At 31.0% G+C, this 13,001-nt stretch overlaps 1 protein-coding gene and 1 long non-coding RNA gene across 2 annotated transcripts; one reads left to right on the top strand and one right to left on the bottom strand.

Annotated features, from left to right (window-relative positions):
• Nucleotides 1-465: 465 nt before the first annotated feature.
• Nucleotides 466-10,849, bottom strand: LOC149486033 (uncharacterized). Its single transcript, XM_089698736.1, has 28 exons — nt 10,796-10,849; nt 10,179-10,243; nt 9,926-10,059; nt 9,683-9,830; nt 9,487-9,600; nt 9,325-9,418; nt 9,104-9,244; nt 8,797-9,029; nt 8,605-8,722; nt 8,386-8,518; nt 7,993-8,111; nt 7,600-7,712; nt 7,204-7,413; nt 7,013-7,124; nt 6,503-6,620; nt 5,637-5,770; nt 5,142-5,291; nt 4,880-4,972; nt 4,630-4,731; nt 4,486-4,559; nt 4,043-4,189; nt 3,685-3,843; nt 3,235-3,335; nt 2,770-2,956; nt 2,248-2,439; nt 1,797-1,902; nt 1,356-1,491; nt 466-619 (listed from the first exon to the last, which is right to left on the bottom strand). The coding sequence occupies exons 1-28, from the start codon at nt 10,847-10,849 to the stop codon at nt 471-473; spliced, it is 3,636 nt and encodes a 1,211-aa protein (XP_089554862.1). The 3' UTR covers nt 466-470.
• A 469-nt stretch (nt 10,850-11,318) lies between these two features.
• LOC149486032 (uncharacterized) lies at nt 11,319-12,513 on the top strand. The gene is made up of 2 exons (XR_016316027.1): nt 11,319-11,508; nt 11,906-12,513. It is a non-coding gene; the product is annotated as an uncharacterized LOC149486032 (long non-coding RNA).
• Nucleotides 12,514-13,001: the final 488 nt, after the last annotated feature.

Genomic DNA, 13,001 nt, shown 5'->3' with positions numbered 1-13,001 from the left:
TTGAGATTAAAAATAAATCTGAGAAACGCTTTTTATTGATACAGAATATTATATGTAGCTAGGTATAGGTAAAAATAAATAAAAGCACTTGGAAATATTTCGACACTTTAATGAACACTCTTACAACAATAAATTATACATTTTTTACAAAGAATTTACATTCATTACCAAAGACGTCTTAGACTGTATTATATTTAGAGGTTCGACAAATTTAACAAAGGTAGTATAAATGAACCTTAAGTAATAATATCCTATTGATATTGCATATCCTATATTCATTAAAAATCTGAGATCACTGTATTTCACTAGTCATTTACATCGCTAAAAACATAATTACACCAACACAAAAATTCCAACAATATTTTATAAACAAAAATTAAAACAGGTCACAATAATTTTACACTCACACAACAATTTACCAATTTACATTAACAATTTATTACCCTCAATTAGTTCTGGAAATACAAAAATCACATGAGAGACGCCGGGGGTAAAGTAACTGCGCCGTGGCCGGAGAGAGGTGATGGTAGAGACGCAACTCCTCGAATCCAGGCTCTACGCTCGCAGCAAAATGACTCCACATTGCTGAGGGCCCGCATATAAATTGTTGTTACACCACCTGGAACATGAAAAGTAAATAAGGATTTTATTAAACTGAATTCTTGTTGTACTGTTTCTTGCCGGCTCTTCTATGTAAAAACTACTTTCCGAACTGATGGTAAATGGTAAAACTAAGTATGTCTGTATGCAGTGAAGATTCAAAACTGCTTCTAGAAGAAGAAGTAATTGAATAAAAAAACGTTTAAATATCGTAATAGATTACTTATATAAATGATTAGTATTTGATTTTGAATTTAAACTTTTTAGTATGGTAATGAAACTTCAAAGCGAGGGCTAGAATGTTATATAAACAAAATCAAATTATTTTCCTAAGTAGCTCGGTCTCTTAGTTTTAGCAAACTTATTTTTATTTATAAAAACGCCAAAAAATATTATTTTAACCACCAGCTGCTATCATCCGAATATAAATTAGCACGGAAAGTATAAACAAACGCTGTCATTTAGCACAAAATCCATTGCATATTTTGCTATTTTATAAACACTCTCGACTCACGTGTAGACTGTAGAAATAGATTTTTGTTAAAATGAGTCAGTGTGAACTAAATTTGGCCTTAATTCGTAAAACTAGGTATTAGAAATATTGTCTTGAATATTTATTTTTCAGATAGAAATGTTTTCTTAAGTGCCCTAATAACAATTAGCCTTTCGTTTCAGTTTTTTAAATTAATCTTTCCAATTAGGCATTTCTGTACAAAGAGTCAATAATATTTTGTTCCTAAAACTCATCAACTAACCAATAATAATGAGTTGTGTGCCCAAGTACGCAAGTGCGTGTCCATGTCTCGGTATGGACATCTCAGTTTCTTGCTTCCACTGTCGATCCTTCCAATCCCATACATCAATGTCTCCAACACTACTGGGTGTTTTATCCTGTTCAAATTAGCAAAAGTACATAAACTTCATATTACAGGCCTACAGTTCAGGCCTGTAATAAATATTTTCCTTCTTACTTTTCTTATTTGAATCCTTATTTAAGATTAATCTTTGTTCGACGCAATTTGTTGCCATAAATTGCTAAGTTAATATTTTTCCTTTTACAAATACTACAAGTATTACATAGTCTCTATTTCACAATCTGTATTTATATGTAGGCGCAATAAGTTTGCGCAAAAAGTAAATATTGAAATATTTTTAACATATTTATATTATTAGATAATTATCAACCAATTGCATACCTTATCGGATATTTTTCCGGCTCCACCTACAATATACAGCTTGTCATTCATGGAAAATAATGTAGCAAAGCATCTTGGGAAACGAAGACTATGGATTTCCGTCCATCTATAGAGCAAGCGAAAACATCAGATAAATAATAATTTAAATATACAAAATTCAACAATGAAACAAAAATAATTAGTTCTTCTGTTTCTTTGTGTACGGTTAGGTAGTTGTATTTAAGCTTTTTTTATGAAAATTAAACACAATAATTTTAGTGGGTGATCGTTACCAAAACAACAAAATGTTTGACTGTCATGTGATTTCAGAACAGTTTCTCTACAGTCTACGGAAACTTCAGTAGGTACTTTCTGAGCTGGTTTGCAGCTATTTTATTTGTGTCTACAATTTTTATTGTACGCGCATCTAGCAGAAAGTTTATTGAAAAAAATAAATATTTGAACAGCGTACTCATTGGTCTTCGAATTATAGCACTCCACAATCTTGCACACCGGTTTCTTCTTCTCGCCAGTCATGCCGCCCGCCACCCATATGTACTCTCTGTACTTGACAGCTGCGACCGCCATCCTCGCCACTCCCATGGAACGGACCTCACTCCAGGATCCCGTTTTTGGATCGAACTTCTCTACTGATCTTAGTACTCTATGAATTACCAAGTAATATATTCTGTGTATTTGAAGAAATATATTATGAGAAGGAATACATTTTTGTTATAACAAAAGCATTGCTTGAAACGAACCAAGCAACCTGCAACCATTTGAAAGCCATACATACACTTACTATCTTTGGTGATAACAAAGGATCGTTTAAAGGATTGTTTGTTTTTATATTAAGCCTTTTGCTAATATTAATTGTTAATGATACATATTACCGTTTTCTGATCGACATAAGAACTAAGCAAAAGTCCAGAAGCTTAAAATATATAACTATAAAAAATATTGAACGCAATGTAGAATATTTCAAAGTAACCACCTGCCCTTTTTATCTTGCCCTCCAATTGCATACAAAGCCATCTTATGAACAACCAGACCAAAATTTTTCCTTGGTATTGCAAGTCCTGATTCACTGTACCAAGATCTTGTGACCGGTTCATAGCTCCATACTGTAGATACAACTACTGATTTACCACGTAAATCGTCTTCACGAGGATCAGCACCACCTAGAAATTGTATAGTGTATCCCATCATTCACTTTTACCCTTTTGAAATCTTTATGATTCATCTCGTAACCATTTGAAATTTGTTCATCTTCTACAAGATCCTCTTTCTATAATTCCTCTTATTTTAACACAACTTTACATTAGCAATGACTAGTAATTTGGGTTTGACCCAAGAGCATTTGTGAATGGGTCAATAGACTTTGTCAAATACGTTATAAGTTAAACAATGATTATTGTACAACAAACACTTATGCTCAGCAAATATATGTAAAACGCACCAACTAGAAAAACCCGTCCACGTAAAAAGGCAACCGAATGATGATGCCTTGGTTCGGGCAATTCGCCTACATATTCCCAAGCATTTGTTACAGGATCAAATCTGAAAGATGTAATAAGAACTGAAAATGAAATGACTATATTTATAGACCTAATTTATAATCATTAAAAAGATAAAAACCAAACTTTTATTTAAAGAAAAAAAAAATATTTTAGTAAAAAGTTGTGTCGACGAAAAATATTGAAGATTTAAATTCTGCATAATTACCTAATACTATCGTTATAAATATGTTATGATAAATTACTGAAAAAAAATTCATGAGTGCAGCCATTTTATTACATAGGTTTTATGCAAGCATTTATGCAAGAAATGGTTTCAGTGTAATTCTATTTTAAATACGCTACAATTTGCGAATAAATATTTAAAAAACGACTATGCATAGCGAAAAGACCTGTAAATATCCTTCCCAGTATTTCCTGTGACCCCATACGATGTATGTGGATCGATCCCTCCGAACACCAGGACAGTTTCACGATCCCAATTAAACAGAGATCCATCAATTATGTAATTTTTATTGGATGGACCCAGTATGGATGTTGACAATTTATTCCTATAAAGAAAGGGTTTTAAGTAAATCATAAACAATCAAGGGGAAAATATGCTTATTCTTAACGAGTCTGGTTTCTTTAATAATTATTCAAATAACATGAAGTCGAGCAAACCGAATTCTTTGAAGTGCAATCCGTCTGGTTTTTATTTATTATTATATAAGAAAGAAATACAAGATGACGTATTGCATTACGCATTACATATTAGCTCTAGCAAGCGATTCCTTTGACTGATTGAACAGAGATGCTTCAGGGCTGATAATATTTTGTGACGTCAGTGGCCGTGTCCCTACATCAGGACGAGTTGCATTGCTTGTTTGAGGACGTCGTTCAGGATTTTGGGAATCTCTGAAAAATTTTTGTTTATGATAAACTGCTTCTATCTATACCTATTTCAAAACTCAAACATGCCTCGTCATCGTGAAAATTATCATAATAGTATGCAACTTGCAACGCATTATAGGAGAGACGATAGGATATCATGCGATTACTTTTATCAGAAAAATCCTAAAAGAAGAATAAATAAAGGTTTGAAAAAAGGATTTTCATGTACAACGATCTTTCTATAACCTATTTTTATTTCATTAAATTTTTTCCACGAATAAAACACAAAATATATGTATTTAAAATAAACTTTTTCTTACCTTCTATTGCCTGCCAAAGCAGCAGCCAAGTAACAAGCTGCTACGCTATGTCTCTTTTGACTCTTTCTTGTATCCTGTAAGAACCGATTTTGTATCAGAGGCTCTAATTTCATTACGATAGAAAAATATGGTTATATCAATTACATTTACTGTTACACTGGATCCAATTGTGTCACTTGTATCACTGTTAGTTGACTGTAATTCCTCTGTAGAATCTTTTTCGGGCGGATCATAAATTTGACCTGTCTACAGTATAACTTTTACTTATAATCATAATTATGAAACATTAATAAATACATTCTTTTAAATGGTGTATGATATATTATATAGGTATCATTATTTCATATGGTTTATAAGATTGAACAAATAAAAAAGAAAAAAAAAACATAATTACGATCTGTGTATTAATATCGCAGACGTGTATTTGCTGAATTTCCTTTTGACAATATTGACTGCGGTTTATACATTCTTGTGTGTTTCGATATTCCTAAGAGAAGTAATAAGACGATTATTACAATAATTTATTTCCTAATTCTATTACTCTAAGTGTTAAGTGCAGAATTTGGCTATTACTACAACGTAAACTTAGGCAACAATAAATTTCAAATAGCCAACGATTTATGTACGATGAAAATGCAAGATGATAATTTCGTTACGTCTATTGTTAGCTTCTGTTTTCTATCAGTTTCAGGTTTATTTGTGGATTCATGTATTGTGGCTTGTTGTTGGCTTGTAGGCGCATTGCTCTCCATAGGAGGAGGCGATCTTGTAGCCGGAGGTGATCGAGATGGACTGCTGTCTCGCATCTGAAAGATTTACAGCAATAGGCAACAAGCAAAAAACAAAATAAAAAATTTACATTAACAAATTTTACCCTACTACAGAAAAATAATAGGTAGGTAGTGCTCAATCGGAAAAGTTAGAATAACAAAACGCATTTTTTTAGTTTAACAATATTTTTTTTATGTATTTTTTACATTATGAGCACTGAAATTTTCTTAAGTGGGCTCTAGAACGAATATGGTCCAATTTAAAAGTTACGCAAAAATTATAACATCGAAAACTTTATTACGGAATCGCTAAGTTATTTAATATATTTTATGAAAATTACCATTTTAATGGCCTTAAATAACCAAGGAATATATTTATACCTTTCTATTGAAAAGATCACTCATGCCTGGAAACTTATCTTTATCCGTCAACCCCATCAATGTAGCCGGTGAAGGAAACTCTATTTTTGGCCTTCTCATTTCCATTTTATCTTGATCTTTTCCTCGAAAACTACCTAAATGATTTAAATCATCGTTCAATTTTATTTTGGTCGGTTTATAATATGCATTCATTAAAAAGTAGGTATGTGTTACATATTTAATTGGATAAATGGTCAATAAACGTAGGTAATTAATTGACGTCTTCATTAAATTTAGTATGTAGTATACATTATTCATTGCTGTAGGAATAATTTATTAATAATTTATTAATTCCTGTAACGTGTATATCTTTATTTGTATACTATGCTTATTTTGGTTGTAAGATAGCGATACGTATGTTATGTCCGGAAATATATATTTGTTTAATACCAAAACGTCTGACGACATTGAATATTTATATATAAGTACAAAAATATTTATTATGTTTATTTTATTCGCTATCTTTTCTATGGAATTTACATAACACACTTTGGTAGGTCCCTATACGTATTTGCGTGGTTTGTTATCGTAACATGATAATCGGACCATTGCCTATAAATTGCAAAATGTCTGTAATATATTTTTTTTTTACCAATTACCAACTGTTAGTTTGTCTTTATAACTAGATGTCCCGACAAACGTAGTTCTGCCTCATACTTAGCGATATGAAAAATAGATGTTGGCCGATTCTCAGATTTACCGAATAAGCACACAAAATTTTATGAGAATCGATCCAGCCATTTCGGAGGAGTATGGTAACTAGCATTGTGACACAAAAAGTTTAAATATATAGAAATATATATTTTAAAAAGCGATTCAAAATTTACCAGGCCCATCATCACTTCTCCTTGGAGGCTGCATCATAGCCATCTGTTGATACATTTGATTCTTCGGCACCATAAACTGTTCTAAATATTTGAGGAACTCCTTGTACGTCACGTGATTCTGTGGACCAGACAGTATGCACGTATTCAGCGAATAATATGATTTTCCTGATATATTTCTGTGTACATTATCGGTTACGACATAATGTTTGCGCAGCTTTACTTCGCGGAATAGTTTGCGTTGTAGTACTCAAAAATAACCTAAACCCAACTAATTTTCAAATGCATGTCGTATTTGGATGTGTGAATATTTGTTGTGTAAAACCGATATTTATTTTTAGTGTGGACTAACAATGGTTTTATGACTGTATTATAGAGTCAAAACAATAGTTTAATTGACTCTATACAACTCAAGAGTTTGATAATTTAACCCAAAATAAATTAAATTATATATCCAGAATTTGCAAGTACATATATCTACAAAATGTGCATAAAGTTAAAAAGGTTATGAACCTTTTCTTCGCCTATCCAATTTCTTTCAGCTGGTTCAGATAAACCCAACACTTCAATCCAATGATAATAGTTTTTAGAATTGTTTCCATACCAATATTTTATGATAACGTATCTGCAAAAAGAAATGATCATAAACTTACAAAGCGTTTGGGGAACAATTTAAATTACGTACTAGACGTTCTAAGACTTACGCTAAACCATCGTCAACCATTTGTTGAACTTCTGGATTATTGACAATCTCCAATATCTCAGCATTTTCCGGGTTTCTCTTGATGTCGACGAGTTGCCATGGAGATATGAGACCGAAGCGAACACATCGCATCACTTCCACAGCGAAGCGCTTGCGCAGGTTCCAGTCTCTATATAACCATCTTACACCAGCCATTAATACCTCGATTTCGCTATTTCGAAATAAAAAGAAAGAATAGCTTTCATGGTTTTAAATTAGTTCTCACAATCTCTATAGAAAAAAATTATCGGGGCAATTCATCAATCCAAATAATACAAAAAACGACGGCGTTTAAAAATTGGTTATTTTGGGCAAAAAAATCTTAGTTTATCTAAAAAAACTTGAATTTGAATTTTACCTTGTCACACAGATATAATCCGACTTTAAAAACGTCAATATCTCCTCAGCTTCTAATTTAAGAAAATCCTTTGAAGCAACGAGTGGTAAAAAGAACCTCTTGACTCGGCGCACCTTTAATTAGGGGACACTTTTATGAGTATTTTTGTTCACAAATCTTAAAATAATTCAAGGCTAGATTTTGGTAGATCAATAGAGTTGGTAAGCTATGTAAAAGACAATTTGCTTGAAGAACGAAATATATTTTTATATTGGAACAAAGGATACAATTAGTTACAGCAAAAAAATTAACAGTAGATTAGTTAAAACGACTCTAAATTCAAACTGGGGCCGGCTTTGAGTACTTATAGTCTAGTAAAGTAGGTATTATATTATAGAATGAAGTTTTAGTTACCATCAATTCCATAACGGAAGTCATATTCTTGATCCTTGCTTTTCTATATAAAACAAAAGCTGTATCTTCGTTAAAAATAGTCTCGTTTTCCATAAACGACCAACATTGGTCTTCTAAATCTGTCTTGGTATAAAACGTTTAAGATTACTATTAGACTGTTAATCCATACTAATATTATAAATGCGAAAGTAACTCTGTCTGTCTGTCTGTTACTCAATCACGCCTAAACTACTGAACCAATTTGCATGAAATTTGGTATGGAGATATTTTGATACCCGAGAAAGGACATAGGCTACCTTTTATTGCGAAATAAAAGGCGGGCGAAGCCGGGGCGGACCTCTAGTTAATTATAAATCTATAGGTATTTCTACAACATTTTGCATTTGTATGTACCTTTTATAGCTAAATACTGAGCAGCAGAATATAAATCTAAAATATTTTCTCTTTTTAATAACTTATTGCTTTCAGAACCGCTATATATCATCCATTCATAAATAGTGTGAAAGGCATCTGGTTTTACATTACTCTGAAATGCATAAAATAAAATCAATATAAATGTAGGTATGTATTTTTCCTTAAACATAGGTATTTTACGTTGAAAAGATTACTTACAATGGGCAGTTCTATTTCTCTTTGAGTGTTTGTGTTGAAGAATGACGAATATATTTGAAGTACCATGTAATGACAATGAAATTCCTCCCGGCCAATGTGTACAATGCAATCTGTATTACTAGAAAGAGATTTCCAATGTGTGATTATATTTTAATCATTAGTATCAATCATGATATTCTGCTTCTAACTCACATAAAATTATGTACTCTGCGATAGAATTCTTGAAATAATTCCTGTTTCTTTGGTAACTGTACATGCATCCAGTCTATTGCTTCCATTTGCCCATATCCCATGCTGAGCAATTCTTTATTTTTTGTTTCAGTTCGAGAATTTTCATTTATATTTCTTTCTAGAACATTTTTTACGTGTAGTTGCGTATTGGGACTTTTCCTGGGACCATATTGCAATCGGAGATTCGGTTCATCCTTCAATTTAGTTTCAGATTAATTAATTATACTCATATTTAATTTCATGAAATAAAATTTGGCTTTTCACTTACGTTCATATCATGATTATCAGTTAGTAAATTATTTAATTCATCATCTAGTTCTTCTGTAGTTTTACCCTCAAACTTAACTTTAACTTTTGCCTGTGTTGGATCAGCTAACAAAACTCCGACTGTGGAAGACTGAAATACTACCTATATTCTTTTAATATAATTATTAACTTTACTTTAATATTATAATTTATTAAGAATATTTCTAAAAATAATTCCATCACCTGATTGGATTGAACTTTTAAATTTCCACTTGGTGTTGGTTTAAAAGGGAATGTCGCCATTTTTTGATGAGTCGCATCGTCTGTGCTACTCGTACTACAATTTAATTTTAATTATTCATATTGTATTTATTTTTTCAAGGAAAGTGGAAATCGTAACTGTACCTGGAGTTTTCAGCATAATATGAAGACGCATTTTGATCGCCAGAATATGTAAAATCAGCCGCAAATTTTGCTGCATACGTATCAGGGCTCATCTCGATCTTTTTCTTCATCTTTCTTATTTTAAATAACAAAATGAATGAATCTATTGAAATTAATTAATTCAGTGATAATTTATGTTTCTTAATAAACAGCTTACTTGTTTTTAAAATTCCACGACATATATGACGATTCAGCTAGGCATCTAGAGTATTTTTCTAGTGTGTCTCCGGAATTCTCGTAAATATTGATATATCGTCGATTGTGTTTACACAAACAACCGTTTTTTGTGGTAAAGAAATCGAATGCTAAAATGTAAACATGCATGAATATGTAAGTATATTATATTTGAATAGTTAAATAACAACTTAAGATAAGTGCAATACTAACAACAGGCACTCACAATAGTCGCTCGTCTGTGGTGTAAGATCAGATAAAGAACTGCTTTTATGGAGTTTTGGTCTTATTATAATTTGATAATGTTCGCAAACTTGCCCTGACGATTTAATAGGTCTCCTTTTGTTATGTGACGGAGTTCTGAAATAATAGCTGACATTGAAGCCACACAACAATTCATTTATTTCATTGTTAATTATGATATTGGCATGTTAAGGATTGTTCATTAAATTGAAAACAATTTAAAAAATAAACTTTACTTCGACAAATTACATCTAGAAGTCTTGCTATTTACATTTGAAATAATTACTTCAGTGCCATTTATCTGAAACGGAAAGTTTTAATTCTATTATTTAGAATGCATAAGAAAATATTTAGGGGAAATGGTTTATGATAGAAATAAGATATCAATTTATAACTTACTAGTGGTCCGCCCCGGCTTCGCCCGTGGTACATATTTCGCAATAAAAGGTGGCCTATGTCCTTTCTCGGGTATCAAAATATCTCCATACCAAATTTCATGCAAATTGGTTCAGTAGTTTAGGCGTGATTGAGTAACAGACAGACAGACAGAGTTACTTTCGCATTTATAATATTAAGTATGGATAAATAAATAAAAAATAGTATTTGACGAAACGAAATTGTTAAAATTGAGATAAGATTGAGTGATTAGAAAAATATAATCATCACTCTAGTAGTAATTATCTAATTGAATATGGTATATTTCCTTTTGAGTATGATTCAAGTTTATAATTTTGACTTACTGAAAATAGTCTACGTGGGATTATGATATATTTTTGCATTTATCTGTGTATAATTAACACTGCATAATGTTTCATATGACAAAAAGTTTATTGATAAGCAAAATTTAAATCACCTTTTCTAGACTAACACTCTTTTTCATTTCATCAAACGAGTAGTATATTAACATAAAGCATAATGCACTCAGAATTGTTTTTATTTTAGCTAAAAATGTCCAAAACTCCTGAATAATTTTTGGCAACTGTCCCTTATTTCTTTGTAGAAATGCTGTCAAGCTTAAAAATATTCCAAATAATGACATAACAAAAATAAGCTCATTGAATAATATGTATGTCAATTTATTAGATACTTTGATTGATAGGAAAAGAAGTATTTATTCAATATTTAAATTGATTATTATTTTATGTCAGGTGCAACTTGAGAGCATCAAGTACATTTATTACATAATGTATTGTATTAATGATTGTTTTTCAGGTCCTTTCGAAAACAACAGCTGTAGTTTCTTATGGGTATGTTTTGCGAGACATTTGTATTTTTTATTGCTTAATATTTGAAATCTTGAACATGCAATTGAAGATATTAGTGTAAATAGAAGCTATACAATCAACAGACGTGAGGATGATTCAGTACTCGGATATAGTAAAGCCGTCTGATAAATACATATAAATGTAGTGCGTGAAGTCGCTTCTCACACGTAATTTCGGACTCATCCTGATAAGTCGTGGAGTTTAGTGCACAAGTTCTCAAATTAACTATTGTTTCTCAACATTGTAAATAGGACTTTTAAGTTTTGAACTAAAACGACATTATTTTGTGTATACTGTATAGGTAGGAACTTTAACATATTTTAACTTGAAAGTTTCATCTTAATTGTGAAACTAATTTCTGTTTTAAATATATGTATATTATAAATTATAATACTATGTACTTATTTTTTACTACTCATTTTTCACAATAACAAATCGTTGTATTTTTATATATTTTCTTTGAATACGTATCTATGTTTTTAATTTTAATTTTTGAATGATATTTAAATACAGAAAGATTGATCAACGATTTCGATTCCTTTTTAGAAATAATGAAATTCTTATATTCCATTTATAGTAAATAACTAAATAGTAATTGTATTGAAAACTCATTATAAATATAAACTACTTTATATTCATGTTGTTAAGTATAGTTACATTTTGTAAAAATTTGTAAAATAACAAAAATATTTTTCCAGAAATGGCAGACACAGAATGTGTGGAACATCCAACTGAAGTACAACAAGAAGAAAAAGAAGTATCAGACCAAAAAGAGAATGAATCTGTTACAGACGCACCTCAGATACCAATAATGACTAATGCCATAACTGTGCCTGATAACTGTCCACCAGGTTTTAGCAGAGGTTCTGATGGAGTGTGTCGACAAGTTTTTTAATCGATCTGACGCGAATATCAGCTTCGTCTAGATGTAAATCGGAATGTTATGTAAGGAAATGTATCCTATGGTACTCTGGTATTAAGTATGTAGATTTTTATCGATGAAAGGGATGGGTGTCCCCACTTTTTATAATTATTTTTCATAATAATTTTAAAAATTGTTTATTGTTTTTTGTGTGTATTTTTCCCTTAAACATATGTCATCAAAATAAATTTTCATTATGATAATTACGAATTGTTAATTATTATCTTATCCAAAATACAGTTTTGGTGCATTGATCTAATCCCTATCTCAAGATATACAGTGTATTATGCCTTTTTAATTGCGTATTTTATAATATTATGTAAGAATATAATGTAAGTACCTATAAATGTTAATTAAATCATTTATAACAGTATTACCTACTAAGTAGTGTATTAAGTATTTTATTACGTGTGAATTAATATTAATGTAAGCGTGATTTTATTTTTTTAATAAACGATTTGAATGAATAACTATTGTGTATCACCATTTCTTTCTTTCTCTGAATTTTTAACCTTTATAAGCAAAGAAAACATGTTCAAAACTGAATAATATAGATAGTTTGATAATTTATAACTTATAAGCAACAGTGAACCCTTTCTTAGAAAACCCTACAAAATGAAATATATTATGATGAACTAGCGGTTCGCCCCGGCTTCGCCCGTGGTACATGTTTACGTTTTCTCTACATAAGAACCATCCTCGTACTTCAAGGAATATAATAAAAAAAGAATTATCGAAATCGGTTCAGCCGTTCTCGAGTTATGCGCTTACCAACGCATTTTGCGATTCATTTTTATATATAAGACTAGCGACCCGCCCCGGCTTCGCACGGGTGCAATGCTGATACTAAATACCTACACTACAGAAAATTT

The sequence above is a fragment of the Colias philodice genome, chromosome 9 (genome assembly GCF_061535455.1).
Source record: "Colias philodice isolate Cphi_HAF_F1 chromosome 9, ilColPhil1 Martin Lab GWU primary, whole genome shotgun sequence".
Classification (NCBI taxonomy): Eukaryota; Metazoa; Arthropoda; class Insecta; order Lepidoptera; family Pieridae; genus Colias; species Colias philodice.
Note: the sequence above shows the minus strand (reverse complement) of the source record. Positions and strands in the feature narration are given on the sequence as shown.